The sequence below is a fragment of the Solea senegalensis genome, linkage group LG15, assembly GCF_019176455.1.
Source record: "Solea senegalensis isolate Sse05_10M linkage group LG15, IFAPA_SoseM_1, whole genome shotgun sequence".
NCBI classification, from domain to species: domain Eukaryota; kingdom Metazoa; phylum Chordata; class Actinopteri; order Pleuronectiformes; family Soleidae; genus Solea; species Solea senegalensis.
In genome coordinates, this window is record NC_058035.1 from 9,093,691 (window position 1) to 9,114,833 (window position 21,143).

Here is a 21,143-nt window from a genome sequence, read left to right on the forward strand (position 1 = left end):
AGCCCAACCCTCCAGCCTCCTCTTACCGCTCCGAAACAACTGACACCAAGAGACCAAGTGAAACCTTCATGTACCCAGCCCTTGCTGAGCAGAGCCACCACAGCCAGGTGCATGAAAACAAATATCCAAAAGGTTTTTTTTCTTGTTGATTTGTTTTAATGGATTTCCTGAAAACAAAAGGACTGGTTGTGGGTGTTTCCTTTGCAGCCACCCGTGTTTTGAGACTCCACTTTGGGACACAGCAAGAAGTGTTTGCTGCCATCAAACACCTGATCCCTTATCCATTGAAGATGTGTTTCAGCAAAAGCACACGGTGGTAACATTGCGTCTCAGATTGAAGTCATTTTTTTTGTTAAAATGTGTTATTTTATGTATATATATATATATATATATATATATTTACTGTCTCTGTTCTCTCTTTAGATCATTGACTGTGGGCTCAAACTGTGGAGAAACTTTACTGAAAACACATCAAATCATGTTTGATGTGTTTTTTTTTGTATTACAGATTAACTGACAAAGTAATGACAAAAAATACATTTAAACTGTTAATGTCTAGGGATTTGTGACCAGTTTTTTTTTCTTTATAATGACACATAGACAGCTGATATGTTATAATAATGTATTATTGTTGCAACACCGACAGACTCCCACTTTTCAAATACAAACTAAAAACTCAACAGTTCAGAATGGCAAACTCCCACTGTCCAGTTTTATTGTCTTTAATTATATTCCCTTTTTAACTTATAATGTGTTTTATTGTATGTAAGGTGACCTTGAGTATATAAAATATATACAATTTTAGTAATAAAATGTATCATTATTATCCGCTATTATCGATTATGTATAAAGCTGAGTAATCTAATATTGAATTGTCAAATTAAAACGATAAAACCACTAACTTCTGAGTTACTCTGACTTTGTGTCACAGATTCAATAAATATAATCTAACTTTATATATAAAGTGCTTTAATCCTTTAAAAGTTAAGTAGTATCCTTTAACAGTTTGAAAGTGAAAAGTGAAGTTTTATTTTTTATTTTATTAATTTACCAGTGATTATTTGCCGCAGGCAGGGTGACTCACGATAAGCAGCTGTGGTCATTTCCATGTTAACCCAGATGTGTTATTAATGTGTTGTTGGACAACAGTGGGTCTCAGTGGCAAAAGAAAAAGCGCAGAGTCGAAACTTAAATGACAAACACATCCGAGCTTTGTGGAGCTGAAGACCAACCGCGGACAGTCAGACTACAGTGGTGTCATTTCTGCAGGTGTGGCTTTGATCTAAGTGTCAATATTTACAGGTTGATGTAATAAAATAGGCTAAAGTGCTTTATTCAAAACCGCTGTCATCCTGTGTACCTCAGTGATATGGCCGCTCACAGCCAATCAGTGCAAAGGCCGCAAAGATCAAAGAGGAGATGAGCCAACCATCTCTGCTCCAAACACCCATCCTGAGATGCGGCTCCTCTTCTCACTATATATTTGGGAGGTGTTGTTGTCCCTCAGTGTCCTGAGCTGAAGTTTGTCTCCGTGGAGAATCAGGAGAGAAACGTAGTTTGGGGATAGATTTATTTTTGTTTTTTTTTACTTCAAACCATAAGTTCTGTGATTGCTGTAACAGAATGGCCACAGGCGTCAGTGAGTGCGCGGGGAAGGCCAGTCTTTACCGGGTGGATCATCTCCTCAGTGCGGTGGAGAGTGAGCTGCAGGCCGGCAGCGAGAAGGGCGACCCCACGGAGAGGGAACTGAAGGTGTCTCTGGACGAAAACGAGCTTTGGCAAAAATTTAAGGATCTTACAAATGAAATGATAGTGACAAAGAATGGCAGGTGAGCTGAACTGTGCTGCGCAAAGTGGTGTATTATTACATGTGTTATTATTACAGTGAATAAATGTGTTTATTTATGTTAATAAATGTTTTTTTGAACATCTCATCAAGGCGCATGTTCCCCGTGCTGAAAGTGAACGTGTCAGGATTGGACCCGAACGCGATGTATTCTTTTCTGCTGGACTTTGCATCTGCAGACAACCACAGGTGGAAATATGTGAACGGGGAGTGGGTCCCGGGAGGGAAACCCGAACCTCAGACTCCCAGCTGCGTGTACATACACCCGGATTCGCCCAACTTCGGAGCGCACTGGATGAAATCTCCGGTCTCCTTTAGTAAAGTCAAACTCACCAATAAACTCAACGGAGGCGGGCAGGTGAGAAAATCCATGGCTTACTTTCTTTGGTGTTTTATTTCCAAAATAAAGTGGAAAATGAAAAGTGTAACTCGGGCTTATTTCTGTGTTTGCAGATCATGTTAAATTCCTTACACAAGTACGAGCCACGCATCCACATAGTGCGCGTCGGAGGCCCGAGGAGGATGATCACCAGCCACTCTTTCCCAGAGACACAGTTCATTGCGGTAACAGCATATCAAAACGAAGAGGTAACTAACACGTGGAATAAATATTTAATTCTAAAATGTAAATCACAATAAGGTTTTTTTTTTGTGCGTAAAATGTGTGCGTAATTTGCACACGTTCTTGTTCATCTTGTTCAAGTGGTTGAAAATATGATACGAACACAAAAGTTATTTTTTTTTCCTCCCTTTTCATTGTTTGTTTTTAGATAACTGCTCTTAAAATCAAGCATAATCCCTTTGCCAAAGCCTTCCTGGATGCAAAGGAGAGGTAAGAATGCATGTTCATTGTTCCACAAAAAAAAGCATTAAAATGTTCAGTCCAACAATATCCGGGTAATTAATGATGTCTATTTTCTTTGCCAGAAGTGATAGCAAAGACTTCAGAGAAGATGCCAGTGAAAACCAGCAGTCAAATTACTCCCAATGTGAGTATTTATTTATATTTTGTCCAGATTTCTAAATGTGATATCACATCATATCCTAAAGTCTCTTTTCTTTTTGTGGAGCCAGTGGGTGGCTGGTTTATTCCTGGCACAGGGTCCTTCTGCCCTCCTGCCAGTCCTCATGGTCAGTACGGGAGTCCTGTCTCCCTTTCACCGTCCCACGGCTGCGAACGCTACTCCACCCTGAGGAACCACCGCTCTGCCCCCTACAGCAGCCCATATGCCCACCGGACCAATTCGCCCAGTGAGTGCCTCCCTCCAACTTCTTGCCTTCATACATCCAGGAATTGCACCACTTCCTCTCTAGCTATTAACAAGAAACGCAAACAAATGCTGCCATGTGAGGAATGTTTTGCATTCCTCTGGCTTTTGTGTGAGTTGTAGCCACAGAGCTGTAAATGGCTGAGTTTCAGACGAGGAATGTACAAGCAGAAGATCCACACAGTCAACTGTCATATGGCTACTGATATCAGAGGCACAAATCCTGAATCACACTATATGTGATACCCCCACTGACCTGTCCTTAACACTTCTTCTGTTTGTAGCTGGTTACTCCGATAACTCCTCAGCGTGTCTCTCAATGATTACAAGCCATGATAACTGGTCCAGCCTGCAGATGCCAACACACTCCAGTATGATGCCCATGGCCCATAATTCCACCTCTGGTACCAACTCTAGGTTTGTGTAGTTCTACTTTTTTAATTTGTTTTAAAACATTTAAATCTGTGTTCACCTTTTCCTCAAATACTTCTATTGTCAAATATATTAGTCAGACTTGTAACACATAGGTACGAGTTGAACTTTTGCCAGTGTTGCACCTCTAAAACACCCCCAGAGTGAGTGAGTAAGATGTTTTCTGTCCATCTCTCTGTACAGTCAGTACACCAGCCTGTGGTCTGTGAGTAACTCACCGTTGACTACCGTGTCTCAGAGCGGTGGGATAAACAACAGCCTGAGCTCCCAGTTCCTTCGTGGGTCCAACAGCCACTACCCTGGCCTGTCTCACTCTGTCACACTGCCCTCCTCTGGTTCCCCCATGTATGATAATGGCACAACCACAGAGGTGCACGACACAGCTCAGTACGACACCTCTCCACACGGGCGACTGCCCTCGGCCTGGACTCCTGTTACACCTCCCTCACTCTGATGGAAATTGTCTGCATGAGTCAGCCCCAAATTTACATTTTTTTTATTTGTCCTTCATGAGCAACGGACTGATCCATGTTATTTGAAGATCTCTACGGTCCAAAAGGTTCTTCACTTTGGTCACTTTGCGACAGAGAATATGAGTTCTTGTACTGGTTTTATGAAGTAAAATGTCTATTGTTGTAGATTTTTCTTTGGATCAAACGGTAGATAATGTATATGTTAATGTTTGTGACCATGTGCAACCTGCTTATATTAAGCATGAGTCCATGAGATTTACCACATCAACACAGAAAATTGTACAGCAGAAAGGTTAACGTGTTAATAATGTAAATGTAAATGTAACGAGGGATTTATGTGTAAATAGATTAAGCTTTTGTACCTCGGGGGACACTTTTTGTCATTAAAAAAAAATGTATGTTGAGGTCACTCCAGTGCTTGTGCCTCACTTCCTGTTTGCTCGTGACAATATTTTGTATGCAACAGGAACATGGATCCTTCCCCCAGCAACATAGAGGACAGTGCGCTCTGTGATAGTGGCCCAAATAGTTTTATACCAAAAAATACTCGTATTTCCACATTTAATGCAGAAATCACCAACAGTTCTGTTAAGTTGCTGAATGTAACAAAAGTCACAAAAGTATGTATGAAAGCCACTCATATAGCAAATAACCTCTAAAACTCATGTGATTAGGAACCTTTACCCCTTAGCGTACAGCCTGCTGGGAATTACCCCTATTTCTATACTTGTTTGTGGAAACATAATATTAGGAAATGAAATCTTTCAAATGTGTCTGTGAAATTTAAAGAAACTTCATTTCGGCAGTGTCAGAAAGTGATGTCACCTTTTAGATATGCTGTAAAAGTGAGGACTAACGCATTCTGAGAGTAGAGCAGCAGAGACTGAGCGTTTTGCACACATAGGTGAGGAATTGCATCTGCGTACATCTGAGAGAGGGACTGTATAGACTTTGTGCGGATGCCACAGTGAGCAGCCTCACTTATGAGCACCCTCAACTTTGACCCTCTTGACCTGTGCCAATTTCACATGACCCTGACTTGTGGACAGTTAGTTTGTTTTTCCTGAGGATATTGGTCTCACATGATCATCTCCCATGTGTGTTTATGCTGCTGTTGTTGTTTTTTTTGTCCGTAAGACATCCAAAGCTGAATAGAGAACACAAACACATGTTCCACCCCAGGACAATCTAGTATCTGATAGTGTCCGATCATTGATTTTTACAGCCCGTTAATTCATCCATCGATATTCCAGACATGTTTAGCAGCTTTGACACATTGTCATTTTCCCTCAAATTTCAAAAGCTGTTAAGGAAGTAGAGCCACAGATCAATACACAGATGTGTATTGCTTTAATTAAAAAGAACATGATACTGCACTCAACTATGTAAAGAGCTCTTTAGCACCTTTCTGTCACACTGCAAGCCAAGACATGTATTTTGTCAATTAGGTGAGAAAATGCATGATGGCAGGCGGGACATGAAAATGACCTTAAGACACACAACAGCATGTTTTTTTTGGTGTTATATGGAACCAGAAATGACTGCCTTTTTACTTTTACGTATATTTTATTGAATCTGCTTTATCCTAAAATGGTAATTTGTTATAATGTATAATTTCTATGATAATTGCAAAGGAACAACCCTCTGCTCTGCCCCTCCGGGCCTCAATTTCACAAGCATTTTTGCCATAACTGTATCATGTGCAGTGTTCTACGTGGAGCTCAAACACACAGAAGGAATATTGTGTACAATCTTGGTTCACAGTGAACTTATAACGCCCCGGAGAAATTTACCAGTCAGTCAACCTTTCATGTATTTTAACCTTTATAATTGTCACTGGATGACCCAAAATAACTTGGCAAAGTGTATATGTATATGTATATATATATATATATGCCATCTTTTTGGACTCCATGAAGCCCATCGTGTTGCTTTATGGACAGATAAAAAGGGGCCAAATGAAAGTTTTTATCATATTTTGCAGTAAAGGGTGAGTGACCCCTGATTTTACATTTTTGCACCATCTTCACATCAAAAATCCACTCAGTTAAGACTCTGTTATCTCAAGAAATATTTGCAAAACAGATGGAATTACCATGTTAAGTTCATCAAACCAGCGTCTTTGTATCATCTTAAATCGGGGTGACAAACTCATTTTTAGTTCAGGGGCCACATACAGCGCAATTTGATCTGAAGTGGGCCGGACCAGTTAAATAATAGCACAATAAACTATAAACAACAATGACTTCAAAAATGGTAAATGGTCTGTATTTATTTATCACTTTTCTACTTGATGACCATTGGCCATTCATCCATTCACACCCATTGACTCACTCTTTCATACACAACACAATTTTTCTATCACTCATCTTTCTTACCCATTCACATGCTGCCGGCACAGGCGCCAGGACGTGGGGTTAAAAGCGCCTTGCCCAAGGACACATCGGCAGGTAGACCTATGCGTTGAAAAACTGTCTTTACAAAACATTTTGTTCTTGATAAAAATAAGTGCATTTTCAATAATATTATGTCTAACTCTACCATTTACAGATGTGCATTACAACGTACAGATCACGGTGGATCTACAAAGGCACCAAACATTTAGTCACAGGTATGTGGAACTGAAAAATAAAATATTTCACATTATGATTAGATTGTGTGATGTGAATTTTCACAAATTCATCCTGCGGGCCGGATTGGACCCTCTGGTGGGCTGAGTCTGGCCCACGGGCCATATGTTTAACACCCGTCTTAAATGGTGTCACAGGAAAATGAGCAATTTTATAGTGGATTCATAGATAAGATGTATGTTTTAGCTGTTTTTACTTTAGTGACTCTTGGCAGGCAGATTTTTTTTGGTCACTGATTGGATTTCTAAACGACTGTTACTATTTTAACACTCGTACGAGGGAATAACAGATTATGTTTAAATATCAAGGTGGGCGGCGCTGAGAAAGTGTACTCTGTCGTGAGTGAAGTGAGGCCCGTCAGAGAACCCATTCAGCACGGAAGATCAAGGTCAGTGTGAAAAAGGACATCACCGCTCCCTCCTCCTTACACAACCCGGCAGCCACAGACTGACAGGAAGGAACAGACGTATAATACGCCAAATCAAATATACAACTCACTGATTCACTTGTGTCTCCGTCCGAGCGTCTCACTATTAACCCAACCCAGTGGAAGAAACCATTGTGTGTGTGTGTGTGTGACCATGTGCGTGTGCAACAAACAGCACGTGTACAGAGCACAGTGAGGATTAAAACACAAATAAATCAACACAGGTAAAATGGATTACCTGTCATGTGACAAGTATTAATCTCTGTAGTTTTAATGCACAACATGTTACAAATGTAACAGCTCAAGTCAAAGGGGAAAAAAGGCATCCATCAAATAGTGGAAAGGTATTCATTCATGCAGTAGAAGCCAATTGTGTGCCTCCTGTGTCTCCTTGTTATTATAATAAAATAATAATTATAATAATATAATAATACATAACAAGCAATATTTAAAAGGACACTGGCACATGCATTATATTAAAAGAAGAAGAAGAAATAGAATACCTAAAAAGCCACGAAGGCAGGGTGTTTCTCAAAGCCTAATAATCCCATTATGATCCTGAAAAAAAGAAAAAAAAGGATCTCTGTCAAAGCAGGGAGCATTGACGCAAGCATGTCTTGACGTCAGTAGCTGCAGTGAATGAGCGATGGGGGGGAGGAGGAGGAGGGGGAGAGGGGGCGTGTTTGCCTTCAGAAAATACCAGCGTCAGTGGCTTCAATGCGACTGTAGATTTTTTTTTTCTCCCTTTTTTTTAAATAAAGCTGCTGCGGATGTGCGCATGGATGACTCGAGGAGAGAGAAATACTACAGCTCTTTCTTTCTTTCTTTCTTTCTTTTTTAATTTGAAAGCTATTAAGTGTGAATGTGACACATTTATGAAACAGTAAAGCTGCTGGAAATCCAAACCAAATGTAGTGAATGGAACGTGATCCCCCTCACCTCCTAAGCACCAGCATATACGACCATGTAAAGACTCTAATGCTAATATAAGGGACACGAATGTGTGAAAGTACAAGTTAGGATTTTGAAGAAAAGAAAACTCCCAATTTTTTGGCTTCAGTGCTGAATTTTTCAACTACCATCAAGCAAGAAAATGTACAAGGGCTCGACCGGTGGCGTCACTGCTTCTATATTACGCACACACACACATGGCACGAGTGTCCTGCTGCATTTATTCAAAGCGTAATCTCAAATTGCTGTGTGCAGTGGCTGCCACCACACACACACACACACACACACACACCGGAGTGAAAGCAAACCTGGTCGTCCAAGACTCTGTCTGGTCCTCATAGAACACAATGCGCGTTCGTTTGTTCCTCTCGTGTCACTCAGACACTTGCGCAGGAAGTGTCACAGGCGAACAAGAGAGGGTTTTGTCCTCGTGGCTGGACCGACGGTGTTGTGAAGGAGCAGGTACTGTGCCGCGCAATCCGCTCACGTCACACCTGTAGTGCCGTGCGCTGTCTCCACTTTTACTCTGTGGAGGGATCGCCTTCGCCTTCTTCTTCTTCTTCTTCTTCTTCTTCCTTCTTCGCGGTTTCGCGTTTTCTGGCGAGCGCCAGTTTGAACGCTGCCACGGGGACGCACACACGCAGACCACGTCCTAATAATCTCCGTGTACACTGGCCTATAGCCTACTTTTCAAGATATCCAAGACTTCCCTTTGTGTCGGCTGTGCGTCATGCGTGCCTGATTAGACTTGTAGTGTGACGTCGCTGACTTCACGAGGGAGAAAGAGAGAAAAACGTTGCATTTTTACTTACCCCCCCCCCCCACACACACACACACACACACAACAAAACATCCCTGCGGAGTGACGACGAGACCCACAGACGTGGATCAACAAGTTGCCCTCCAGTGCGTAATTTCCATCTAAGCTGGCTGCAAGCATATAATCCGCGGCGCACGTGATCGACAAATCACTTCAGCTGCAAATATTTCTCATTTGTCAAAAGAGAAATAAGCCCCGGACTGTCCGCGGTGACGCATCCTGACCGATTACAGCGGGTATCAGGAGCCGGCCGGCTCCAGCTCCCATGTCTCGCCGCGTCTCCAGATGCTCTGCTGGCCACCACATGGTAACTTTGCGCACACAGCATGCTGGAAAAGATTTAACAGAGAAAGCATCTGAATGACTAGGACTGAGATTTACTCGCGTCTCTCTTCTCGCTTCCTCACAGACTGTTGTGTGTGCTGTGTATCCCGCCGGTTGAAGGTGTTTCAAGTTATCGGCAGACATCGTTTCAGCGGCGAGGAGATCCGTCATTCGAACAGGGAGCAGCAAATGTCGAAGAAACGGAAAAGTCCTGACGACCAGGACTTTGAGGAATCGGTGCTTCCAGGATGCAGCGACCAAGGTAGGAGACAGCTGAGCTGACAGTGTGAAAGTTCGACTGTGAGAGTGCAGGTATGTGATATTCTCTGCAGAGACGGTGTGGTGGAGTTATTTTACCTCCTGATCTTCCTGCGTTCAGTTTGAATACAGAGTGAGAGGCACATCAGGACTACAGCTGTTTGACAGAGTAACACACATGTGCAATGTCAAGACCGTGTAGCCGTGCAGTCAACTCTTAAATAAGTATTGAGTGTCTTGTGTGTTGCTGTGGATTACTTTGTATAATCTCTGGTCAGCTCTCAGTGGAGTTGCATTTGTGTGACAGAAGGTTTGGCTACAGAACAACAGACTTTCATTTTCTGCTTGGAGAGGAAGTGTGTGGCACCAGAATCAAAGAATCTAAGTGAACTTGGCTTATTGTAGTTGTGGCTGTCATTGCTTAAAGTTACACTCTGCAGTTTTTAAGTGGCTTTGGGAATCCTGTGTGTTTAGTCTCTCCTTGTCGTCTTCCTGCATCTCTCTTTTTACTTGTTTCTTGATTCACTTTCCAACTGTTCAAGTCATTGCAGAAGTCCACTGCACTTGTCAGTAATACATCCACTGTTCATGTTCTGGTATTGAGGAGGTTCACAAGCAGGGGTGGGAATCTCAGGGTACTTCATGATACGATACGCGATACATGCTCCACGATACCAATAATAGCTTCTGTAAGTGATGCACAAATGCAGCATGGATTTATTATGTCTGACTGCTATTCGTACCAGTAATCACTTAGTTTGGTGTCACAAAACTGTCAAACTGCATGTAAAGTAGGGGTGAGAATCACAGGTGAACCTCACGATACATGGTCCACGATACCAATAATATCACGATACAGCGATTTTGTGATCATCAATATAGCGATACATCATGATATCTGTCTAACTGGAGAGAACACAAGAGGGAGTTCTGCCACCTCTAACGCCAGTACGAACCCTTGAATGACTGGATCTTATAGTTTTGTTGTATATCGTGTAAAGGGAGGTTAGTTTATGTTGTTTTCATACTTAGGGTCTCAGTAAGACCACTAGCTGTACCACACTATGTTACAGGTCTAGCCACATTTACATCAAACACATAGAGGTACTGTGTTATCCACACTATTTCATTCTAGTTTAAAAACGAGATATGTCAGAATGTCCACCTTGTTCTTGACTGATATTGCTAACAATGGCTTTCCAGAGATACATTTGCATCCATGTTTTTTTTTCTCCTCCGTAACGTGGTCAACCGGGAGTCTGAACGAGTGACCTGCGTTCTCCTCCTGACTGCTTCCGATTGGCTACGACTCAGTCAGTACTGTGAATGTATTCATAAAATACCAGCGTGCTGCAGGATGAATGGTAAACAAAAGCCAGTGTAAACAAACGTCTGTACTGTTTTTGGGGAATGTTATACTCTTAACCCCCTGGGATCTCTTGTAACCTATCTCCATCTGTGATGTAAACCCATTGTTTGCATATTGATGATTTACGTGAGCCCAGCTGGGTTTGGTTTCTCCAACTGCGTCCCTGGTTGCGTAGGCTCGGCTCGTCCCTTTGTTTGAAACTCAAGTATTCCTCTTTTTCAGGAGACAGCTTTTGTAATACCTCAATCGGTAACGGAGCTGCTATTATGCTGGCAAATACATGACAGGAGTTGTAATTTCAAGGCCAAGAACAACATTGCCTTCGAGCAGAGAGTCGTTCCAGCTTGCAGGAATTGTGCCGTAGCAATGGAAACAGCTTACATGAGGGTGAGGCTCATGTGAGGTTTCTTTGCTTCCCTTTATTTAAGAGTAAGAGTTCAGAGTTGGTCGCAATCATTAAAGGTGACGTCAAATGCTTGTACATATATGTTAGTTGTGGAGGTCTACTTACATATATTAACTTGTTTTCATGGTTAAAAACCCCCAGTCGCTGCAAATGAGTCGTTTAAAACATCTCCTCACTGATGCTCTCGTCAGCTGCGCTGCTTCAGACCAAAATCACACCCCCAGAACGTGAACTGTGGCCAGCCAACGAGAGCCTTTCCCACTGTCCTTTGATTGGCCAGGTACCTGGAAGTGACGTAATTGGTAGGCCAGCTCTCAGATACACAGCTCCCCCTCTGGCACGGTGTTTTGTTTTCATGTCTGTGTTTACGTGCACAGTTCGATCGAGCTAAGGCCGTAGTCCGACTATGACAGACAATTGGACTACTTGCCGAGTCCGACTTTACATACGGAGGTGAAAATATATTTATTGGCCATGTATGTCTTACTTCCCCCCCATAGGTGGCACTGTGTCTCTCGACACAAAGGGAATCAGTTGACCTCATGGATCGCGCTGTGGTTCTGTATGTTTTGTCAGTCCAAACGTGGGTCTTCTCCTTAGCTTTCGCTCTCCGACACCATCGTATAGTTTGTTTTTTTCCGGTAAACAGTTCTGCAGTTTATATGTCGTCTCTGTCTACTTCGGGTCTAAGACTGGGGAGGAAATGCTGGTGAATGACAAGTCTGACTCCAGTCCGACTAAGTGTATACATGCAAGAATAATCGGACTATGAATCGCATTATCCAGGCACTGCATGTTAGTCTGACTTTGTTAGTCTGACTTTAGTCGAACTAATGTGTTTTATGCATTTTTACATCACACCTCGTGAAAGCACCACAGCTGCACAGCACTAGTAAAGCGAGCTACACCGGCATACAGTTGGACTTGAATTGGTGGTGATAGAAGTTCTGCACTTTATTTTGTCCCTTAAAGTGTGCAGATATTCATCATACCTCTGAAATGTGTGGAGTTTACTCTTCTTTTCCACCACACGATACCTTCAAGAGTGTTTCCTCACACTTTCCTCTCGTAATTTCAACACATGCTGGTGGTTATGCTTTTACTTGCCCAGGTTTTGAGATATCCATCAGTGAGATCGCTGCCTTCACCCGTCACAGCAGAGGTTGCTAGAATTTGTTGCGCTCAAAGCATTTAACAGTTTCATCTTTGGAATTTGAATGACACATCTTTTCATAAGGGTAATAATGTCTTTGCAATTACCGCCAATCCACACCCCCGCGTCATTTTAGCTGTGGATTATCCTGAAAAGCAATTATTCCGTAATTATTCATTGCAGTGGATACAAAAATCTCTAGGATATCTTAAAACTGGACAAATACAATTGCACTATTCTCCCCGGTTAGATATGTAACATGCTGTGCACACAGTGCAGACTTTAGTAAATATTATGACTTCTCCAGGCTTGTTTGAACTGAAGATGTGACCTGTTTGCATCACAGTGTTTGGCTCCAAACCTTTTTGGGCCACGTTCAAATGAGACTTTCCCTTGGCTAACATGGAAGGGGAGTCGTGCGCTTCCTTCTCCAACTGTGTCTGGCATATGTGGACACACCCACTGAAAGCCTTTGCATGCTTTGATACAGGCTCACTATACTGCAGTACAGGAAGCTTTGTCAAAGCAAATGTTGATTTTAAATCTTTTATAACAGAATATACTCATTCTGAGAATCAGATAATATACTGGAACTTAAACAAAGTGAGGCAGTAGCGCATTCATTTAGGCCTTAGGCCACATGGGAACAGAACTTTTCCCTATATCCTTTTTGTTTCCGTAAACACAGCATTGATTCAAGAAATTTCTTTCCCACGAAACAACTCTTAAATGCTGTAGTACATATGGCGGGTCTGTACATAGGTTTATAATGCTGCCACTGTGTATAAACATTTTTTTTGTAAATAAAGTTTGGTTCAAACATGTATATATTACAGTGAAACAGAGACGGGATGAACCAAACCAGTGAGACTAAGGAAAGAAAATAAAAGTTAACATAAAGTGAGAAAAAAGGAAGAAGGCAACAAAGATATCTAATGAAATAGAGAGATGGGGCGACACAAGTAAGAGGTGGGGCTATGACTGCATTGTTTTCCTAAAGTAGTGTATTGGTTTTGAGATTTTATTCCCTCTGGGACTCATTTTTTCCAAATAATAACATTCTAGGGTTCCCCAAATACCAAGTAAAGTGTGGTTTTAAAGCCATAAGGATACAAAACATTTAACGCATTCCCCTAAACTCGTTCATGTGGCAATAAAGCGTTCCACTGGCGCGCTGTCCTTTTTTTCTTTTGAATTCATGCACATCTTTCTATTGTGGATTCACCACCCAAACCTTTAATCTTCTGGTGAGTTGAAATCTAAAAAAAAAAAAAAAGACCCCAAAATAACTCCTCCGTTTGCTGGCAATTCAGTCAGTTTAATGTTTTATCTACAATATTTTCAAATACATTTGGAGTTTAGAATGTTCATGAAGCAAATGCAGAGATTCTGTACTTCTCAGTTCTAGGAAATAGTGGCTGGAGTAAAGGGAATAAAGACCAAAAACACTTCTCGTCAGGATTTTTTTTTTAAACGTGTCTAAAAATATGGCTCGATGATTCACTAAATCCGTAGTCAGCGCAACTCCTGCTAAAATGCAGTAATCTGGTAATATCAGTGGTTTACTCATTCACTTGAGAGGAACTGCACCTGCTCCCACACTACTGGTTTGCTCACTAAATTAAATTGTGGCAAGTGGTTAGTTAATAACTCATTTGAAACGAGGGGAAGCTACGTTAAGAGATGCCACATCCACATTACACAATAGGATTTCTCTATTTCCTCACAAATAGAGAAATCCTGCACTTTTAACTTTTCATGGATGTTTTGTATTGTGATATCGTCGGTATCATGTTATCCATGTTTAGTGGTACGAAAAGCGGATCCATGCTGCGTTTTGTGTATCATTAACAGAATGTGTCGCTATGGCGCCGCTATACTGTCGCTGCTCTGTTCACTGAGTGTTTGAGCCCTGATTTTCACATGGAGATCGTTTTTTGTTCGCGGTGAGGCCAGGAGAGGAGCTGTAGAAACGGAAGCATTGAGATTCATATCAGGACCACAAAGCGTTTTTGTCTTGGCTCTTGGTTGTGCAGCCTGGAACTGTCGATTACAAGGCCACTCCTGGGCCCTTCAACCACTCAGGCCGCCACCAACCACCAACCTTCAGCTGTGCAAATGTCCGGCTCTCTCCCGTCACAAAAGATACCACTGCAAAACATAAGCACAAAGCTTGATATCAAAATGTACTGGTAGGTTATTTTATGGAGGAGGAGAACCATCTTTTTCTACTTTTACCTTTAGATATGATGTTGTTTTCCGCTTTGTTTATCTAGAAAAACCACTGCACATACAGTAGATGTGTATGAGTTAAATAAAGTTTGAAATGGCTGGTTATGTCTATATCATAGGTTATTATAGTCAACAATAAAACTAACAAAGTAATGAAAACTAAAATTGAGAAAAACGTTTTCATTAACTGGAAAAAAAATAAAAACTAGAGTTTTTTTTATAAAAAAAAAAAAACAACACTTGCTTATACATCGCACTTATGACTAGCACTTCATAGTTTGGCTTACTTGAAGCTCTTACTTACTTCTAGCTCTTGTTTGTACCCAAATGTTTAAATGCACTTATTGTAAGTCACTTTGGATAAAAGCGTCTGCTAAATGACATGTAATGTAATGTAATAAAATGAACTAAAATTTTAGTGTTAATGTGCTTAGTTTTCGTATTTGTAAATTAATTTCTTACATAATCCTTTTGGGTTCATATGAAGTGTATTTATTTTCTTTCTCTGTTGGCAATATTAGAAAGTATTTGTATTTGAGACACAATACTTATTATCGCCTTTTTGAATCTCGTCACCTGCTCATGCATTTGCAACGCTTACTTTCCTCCCCTCATATGTTTGGGCGGAAAAAAAAAAATACATTAACAAGAAATGCTGTATTATTGAGATGTGTTCTCTAATGGAGAGGACCCCATTATTTCTTTCTACAGAGGCAGTGTGAGATAATATCAGCTATTACATTTTCTCAGAAGTCATAGGGGCCTCTGCACAAAGAAAAGTGATTCCGTTTTTTGCTGACAGTGAGTGTGTCTGTAAGGCCATTATTGTGTCATCCTTGTCTTCACTGCACCTTTAACCAGCAGAAGAAAAGCTACGCCAAAAGATTTGCCTTACGGGGAAGTCAAAGAATTTTAAAATGCACATGTGTTTTACGTCTACATTCATTAGTTGTGGGTGTTCTAAATGTTTGTTAGGACAAGTTAATATGATTTTGATTACTTTCGGGTTGATGGGTCTGACAGTCTGAAGAATGCTTAAAGGCTTATTACAGAGAATCAAACTGAATCTTTTCTGAGCCAAAAAAAAAAAAAGCATCCCCTGAAGTCTGTGGAAAAAAAAAAACTACCCTGGAAGACTGTAATTATATTACAAACCCATTATCAGCTGGCAGGTTTCCTAGGCAAGCAACTGTCCAATGATTTGTTCCACGGTGTTGCCATGATGCCCCACCTTATTCCAGCAAGCAGTATTTTGCTTGGTGGATTATAGTATAAACATTACATCACTGAACTGCACAGAGGAGTGAAATAAAACGATGACAGCAGTTTGTCTTGTCACATCCTCTTTCCCTTACAGTGACTAAACAAAACAAACAAGGAGCACCGGAATAGTGGAGGCATCATGTGTAAACAAAATAAGTTGCCTGTTTTGTATCAAGGTTCTTGTATATGTTGGTGATTGCGGCAAGACCGTTATGAATTTGTGCTTTTTTTTTGGAATCTAGTCAGGCTTGTTTTAATGCAGACTTCTCTCATAGTATAGAGACATGTGGTTCAGGTGAAGTGGAGAGTTGAGCGTGTCCAGAGTTGAGAGTACTCTGACATTTTATTGTCTGTGGGCTGAACATTTGATGGACAGCATGTTTCCTGGACTTTTACATATTTTTTCTTGAGGTGAGCTGCAGTGATCCACAATGAGTGAGTTGCAGTCAGGCTGACTGACTGCTACATCTATAACTGCATTTTTTTGGCATTAGTGTCTCCCGCTGCTCTTTCTGAGGTTATCACGATGAGGGAATGAGCAGAAGATAGGATCCCTTGTATCCTTGTTTAAAGCTTGATATGCGGCTGCGTGGGCTGAAGAATGTGTGCTTGAATGAGTTTTGACGTTCACTTTGCTGCATGTCCAAACTGGTAGCGCAGAGCATTATTCACTCATAATGCACTCTTTGTCTAATGCTAATACCTTCTGCCTGTTCCAAATGCCAACAACATTTTAGCACACTTGTCACTGCATAACCTAATTTAATACCAGTCAAAATGTTGTTGCTCTTTTGCAAAATACATTGTTGTTTTCAACATTAATACGTCTTTATATATATATATTTTTTTTTTTATGCCATATGTGGGCGAAAACATTAAACTTTCGGCAAGGCAACTTTATTTATGGAGCACATTTCATCACGAAGAAACTCTGTGTGCTTTACATAAAGAAGAAAAGGCATAAAACAACATACTGTATGTACAGCAAAAATCTATAAATGCAAGGAATATCTGTCTGTCTGTACATTAATTGCATATCTGTGCAACGTGTGGGGTGTTTGGATGAGAAATTACATATATATAAAACATGGGTTTGCACAGCTATTCTTCTTACTGCATTGACTTTTATTCATTTGTACAGTCTAAACAAAGCATTATCCCTTACTGCCCAACCCTAACCTTAACCTAACCACTTTTGAAGTTTCTGCCTTTATTAGATAGGATAGTGAAGTGTGAAAGGAGGGAAACAGAGGCGGGAGGACACACAGCAAAGGAATCCAACGTGTGTCACTGCAATGGGCCCTTTGCCCAATGGGGCACCGTCTCCACCATCTGAGCTATCCAGGGCCCCACAATTCAGACCTTAGCCATAAACTTAACCAGTTCCTCGGAAATGACGTTCTGCCTCATTAGGACCAGGTTTTGGACTCCATGAGGAGACACACACACTTGCTCTCATTCAGCTAATATGTTTCAGAAAACAAATAAAAAGTTTTAATCTTAGTTGTAAAAGTTACTATAGCACAACTCATCTGGTAAAGAGTTCCACAGTGCAGGTCTGCAATAACTAAAGGCACATTTGCCAGCGAGAGCTTCAATTCTAGGTGTAATCAAGAAGTCACTATTTGAAGATCTGAGAGATCTGATAGGGCAACAGTTTACTTTAAATATCTGTAAATCTTCCCTGATACGCTCATACAGGAGTAAACATTATCAACTATTTCCATGTGAACGTCTGTGGCTCACTTTGTACTGTAAGTGTCGGTAGAATTTATTTCCATGAATTCTTTGATGCGAGTCAGAGTCCCAACACCGGTGTTTTTCATTACATCTGGGGCAGTTTCCAGGTAAGAGATGTTCACCACAGGACATAAAGTTTCACTCCTGACTGATTGCTAGGTCAATAACTGCAGTGCAATGAGCTGCAAACAGATGCTTGGCTTAGAAAAGCGTTCAAGGATTTTGTGGCCAAAAACTGCTGGGAACTCGCATTGTGAGGAAGAGACGTTCACATTCTCTCGCACATTATCAGCATTCACATTACAAGCTCATTAACAAGAATAATGGAGCTCAATAAAAGCAATCAGGCTCTGAAATAAACTACAATTAAACAACCTTATTTTTCCCCATTAGATGAGGAGAACCCTCTAGGCTGGGGAAGAAGGACATAGCTTCAGTCTTTTTCCATCTGCTGCAGACAACATTGCTTTTCACTCATGACAGCCACATGCTGTAAACATCAGACGACGGCAAACAGGACAAAGAGGGTTTTTGAGTGTTCTTGTCGTTTGAAGGCTTCATAATGCTTCTGTCATGCTTAACAAACACATCGCAAAGCTTTTAATGTCTAGTTACGCTGCACAAACACATTGTGTACTGTTGTCTTTCTGCACAGTATCAATCTCTCCACAAATCCATGCAAAGCCCCAGCATGAAGTGCAGACTGTAGTGTGCAAACATGTTGCAGGGTTTGCTTTCAGAGCTGCAGCCCCAGGAAAGGTCTGTCTACTTAGGAGCCATAATTTAATTGAGGGATTAGCATTACTGTGCAGGGTACAATACTTCTTTCCGCACCTGCCATTTAACCTTGCTGGTGGTGAGCAGGACGTGGAGAAACCGAGAGGGGTTAGCTTTAATCGTCAACATGCTGGAGCCCTGAATGGTGGCTGGGGGTTTCAAGTCCCCCTTATTGATTCCAACAGATGGCAGGACCAGAGAGTTTTTCCGCTGACTCGATAGCCAGATGAACAGCAGTGGCGAGCTTGCCATTGCTTTATTAAATAATTCACTCACAGCGACAACACACCAAACATTAAGCCCACAGGCAAGACACAGAAGAACAACAATAAAAGTGCCACTTTGCAAATATAACCTACAAGGAGTCATTTACCTTTTTCCACTTGCCCTTAAGCCAGCAACATTAGCTTCTCTATTGCTGACTTTAGATTAATTAGATTCTTTATTCATGTTGAACTTGTTTTTTTTTGAGAAGGACCATACATTGCCGTCATATTTCCAAGATTATTATTTTTTTTTTTATCACCAATCAGTTTTTCAGTCATGCTGTTTCGGAGAATCTGTAATTAAGCATGTCATGAAGCAGGAATGAAACAAGCTGTGATGAGTTGGGAGAATGTGATGGCTGTTTAGTCTTTGCTGTGAGACTGCTCTTATGAATGCAAAACATTCCCTATGAACCTGAACCACCTGAGGATTTGTTTATGTTAGCAATTAACTGGAGGAAAGATGATTGTTGAGCAGGTCAGGAAAATAATTACAGGGCTTTGGCAATGTCAGGCATCACATTAGGCCACATCAGGACCTGTCTCCACTGTCCAGGATTAAATATGAAAACATGCAAATGAGACTTCAGCACTTTGCAGGGATGCACAACCTGTAGCACTGCAATAACAAGCTCATTGTAATGCAGTGCCACTCGTTTGTAATGGCTGCTATTTATTCTTGTAAAATGCCCACTTAAAATGGACTGAGATTCTAGACTTGCTCATTGCGAGGTGACGAAATGGAGCCAAACCCTAAAAAGAAGGTTATTTATTGTGTAATGTTTTTTTTTTTTACCTGATCAACACAAAGCACATTAGATAATGAAATATGAATACCAAATAATACACAATCTAACATTATTAATGAACTTATTAACATCCTTGAACTAGATAAAAACATTGTTTAATGTCTTTAATTCAACCTCTACAACCCGGAAATAAACCCGGAAGTCAGAAACTCTTTGGGCGTATGCGCTGGGAATGAACGGCACCACCGGGGAGGAGCTCTATTCAGCTCTTATTATGAGTGATGAATCAGTGTACCAGTGGCAAACATGGACTTAAATAGCCAATGGCAACCTGAGAGGCAGAAGTTGAGCTGATTTTTATCACAACATGTATGTCAATACAAAAAAGCGGTTTAGGGGTTTAGTTACACTTAAAACAGAGCTTGGAGCTAATTCAATCATGCATAGGTATTTGTGCATGCTTGATTTTCAATGTGTTTGAGAGAAAGAGAGCGCAGAACAGAGGGACACGGGGAGAAAGAGAGAAACAAGCTTTGTAAACACAAACAGCTGTATCCTCTTAAAGCAGGCCCCCAGTGGCAGTCCGCACTTCTTCTTTGTGTGCAAGCTATCATGTATTTCTGACATGATAAGGGGAAATGAATCTCAGGGCTTCAACAGCAATCGCTGTTTCTTTGCTGTTTGTTCTGGGTTTTGCCCTCTCTTCAAGCCTTACCTTCTTCTTTGTTTCGGTAACCCAAAATACATTCATTTTTTTCCTTCGAAATTTCACTGTGCTACTGGAACAAACCCTAGAAACAAACCCACAAATCAATGTCCAATTGAAGTGCCTTGTCGGTGGTGTTTGTTTGATGCTCATTATTTTAGCTGTGTTTTTTTGTGTTTATTCAAAGCCAGGACTTTGTCATGCTGCACTGAATTTTGAATGAACAGCTTCAGTTCAGAGAAGTGTTCCTCTCCTCTCTGGTTATCTTGGTTTGGATGTCTCCCTCTCCAGGATCACCAGACTGTGCAGCATAAATCTGATTGGCAAAGCATCACTGCAGCAATGTGTTTTTCTTTCACGCAGAGATATTATGCGTACTGCAAGCAGAGACACATCGAATGGCAAATGTGAGGGAAGGGATGGATTAGATGGATGGATTAGAAACTGTGGGGATTCATTTGATCCATTTAGTGTGGTCAAATATTTTGCTTAGCTTTTTTTTCTTTTTTTGCAGTCTCTAAGCACCAGATTCACTGCGTGTGATTTCTTGTTGGTCATTTAAAAAGCTGGTCTATTCTGGTCTGGAAATGTATTACAAATCATGAGAATCTTTTCACACAAGTCATGTCACTCAAACTTTATATCCCACTACATTATGGACCAATCTTGGTTATAGCATATACGTCTGATGCTTTTTGAAGACAGGATTAAAACAGATATTCAATGCTGTTGAGGCAAATAGTTTGACGAGATGTTTAGATCATTTAAGTCCAGGCAATACTTCAGAAAGGCTATAGGCTATGTACCCCACCCCACTCCGCCCCCAAGACACACACACACACAATCCAACAGACTTTTTGCATCGGACACAATTGTCTAACGCTTCTTCTTTTTTTTAATCCTGGCTTAAATGGAGAGATGGTGTCCTCTTTTTCAACGCTTCATTTGTCCTAATGCTCTTCTAAATTGACTCCAGCGATGGAGATGGACAAGTATACTTGTGGAACTGTTATGTGCGATAAGTAGCTTCTCATTTGACCGCCCTTGCAGACC

The 21,143-nt window shown here is 41.1% G+C and overlaps 1 protein-coding gene across 2 annotated transcripts; it reads left to right on the forward strand.

The window, feature by feature from the left end:
• Positions 1-270: 270 nt before the first annotated feature.
• On the forward strand, positions 271-4,428 carry tbxtb (T-box transcription factor Tb). 2 transcript variants are annotated; one of them, XM_044046358.1, is made up of 9 exons: positions 271-316; positions 1,623-1,829; positions 1,940-2,204; positions 2,300-2,434; positions 2,617-2,678; positions 2,774-2,835; positions 2,921-3,097; positions 3,399-3,531; positions 3,730-4,428. In XM_044046358.1, exons 2-9 carry the CDS (start codon positions 1,624-1,626, stop codon positions 3,998-4,000), a joined length of 1,311 nt encoding a protein of 436 aa, XP_043902293.1. In that variant the 5' UTR covers positions 271-316; position 1,623; the 3' UTR covers positions 4,001-4,428. The 2 variants fall into 2 exon arrangements, with proteins under 2 accessions (XP_043902293.1, XP_043902292.1); XM_044046357.1 differs by lacking the exon at positions 271-316 and having other exon boundaries at positions 886-1,829.
• Positions 4,429-21,143: the final 16,715 nt, after the last annotated feature.

Bases quoted from the DNA above. Each gene is read 5' to 3' on its own strand.
- tbxtb (XM_044046358.1), top strand. From the start codon at position 1,624: ATGGCCACAGGCGTCAGTGAGTGCGCGGGGAAGGCCAGTCTTTACCGG. The intron at 2,435-2,616 runs GTAACTAACACG...GTTTGTTTTTAG, and splicing joins CAGCATATCAAAACGAAGAG to ATAACTGCTCTTAAAATCAA. The intron at 2,679-2,773 runs GTAAGAATGCAT...TTTCTTTGCCAG, and splicing joins TTCCTGGATGCAAAGGAGAG to AAGTGATAGCAAAGACTTCA.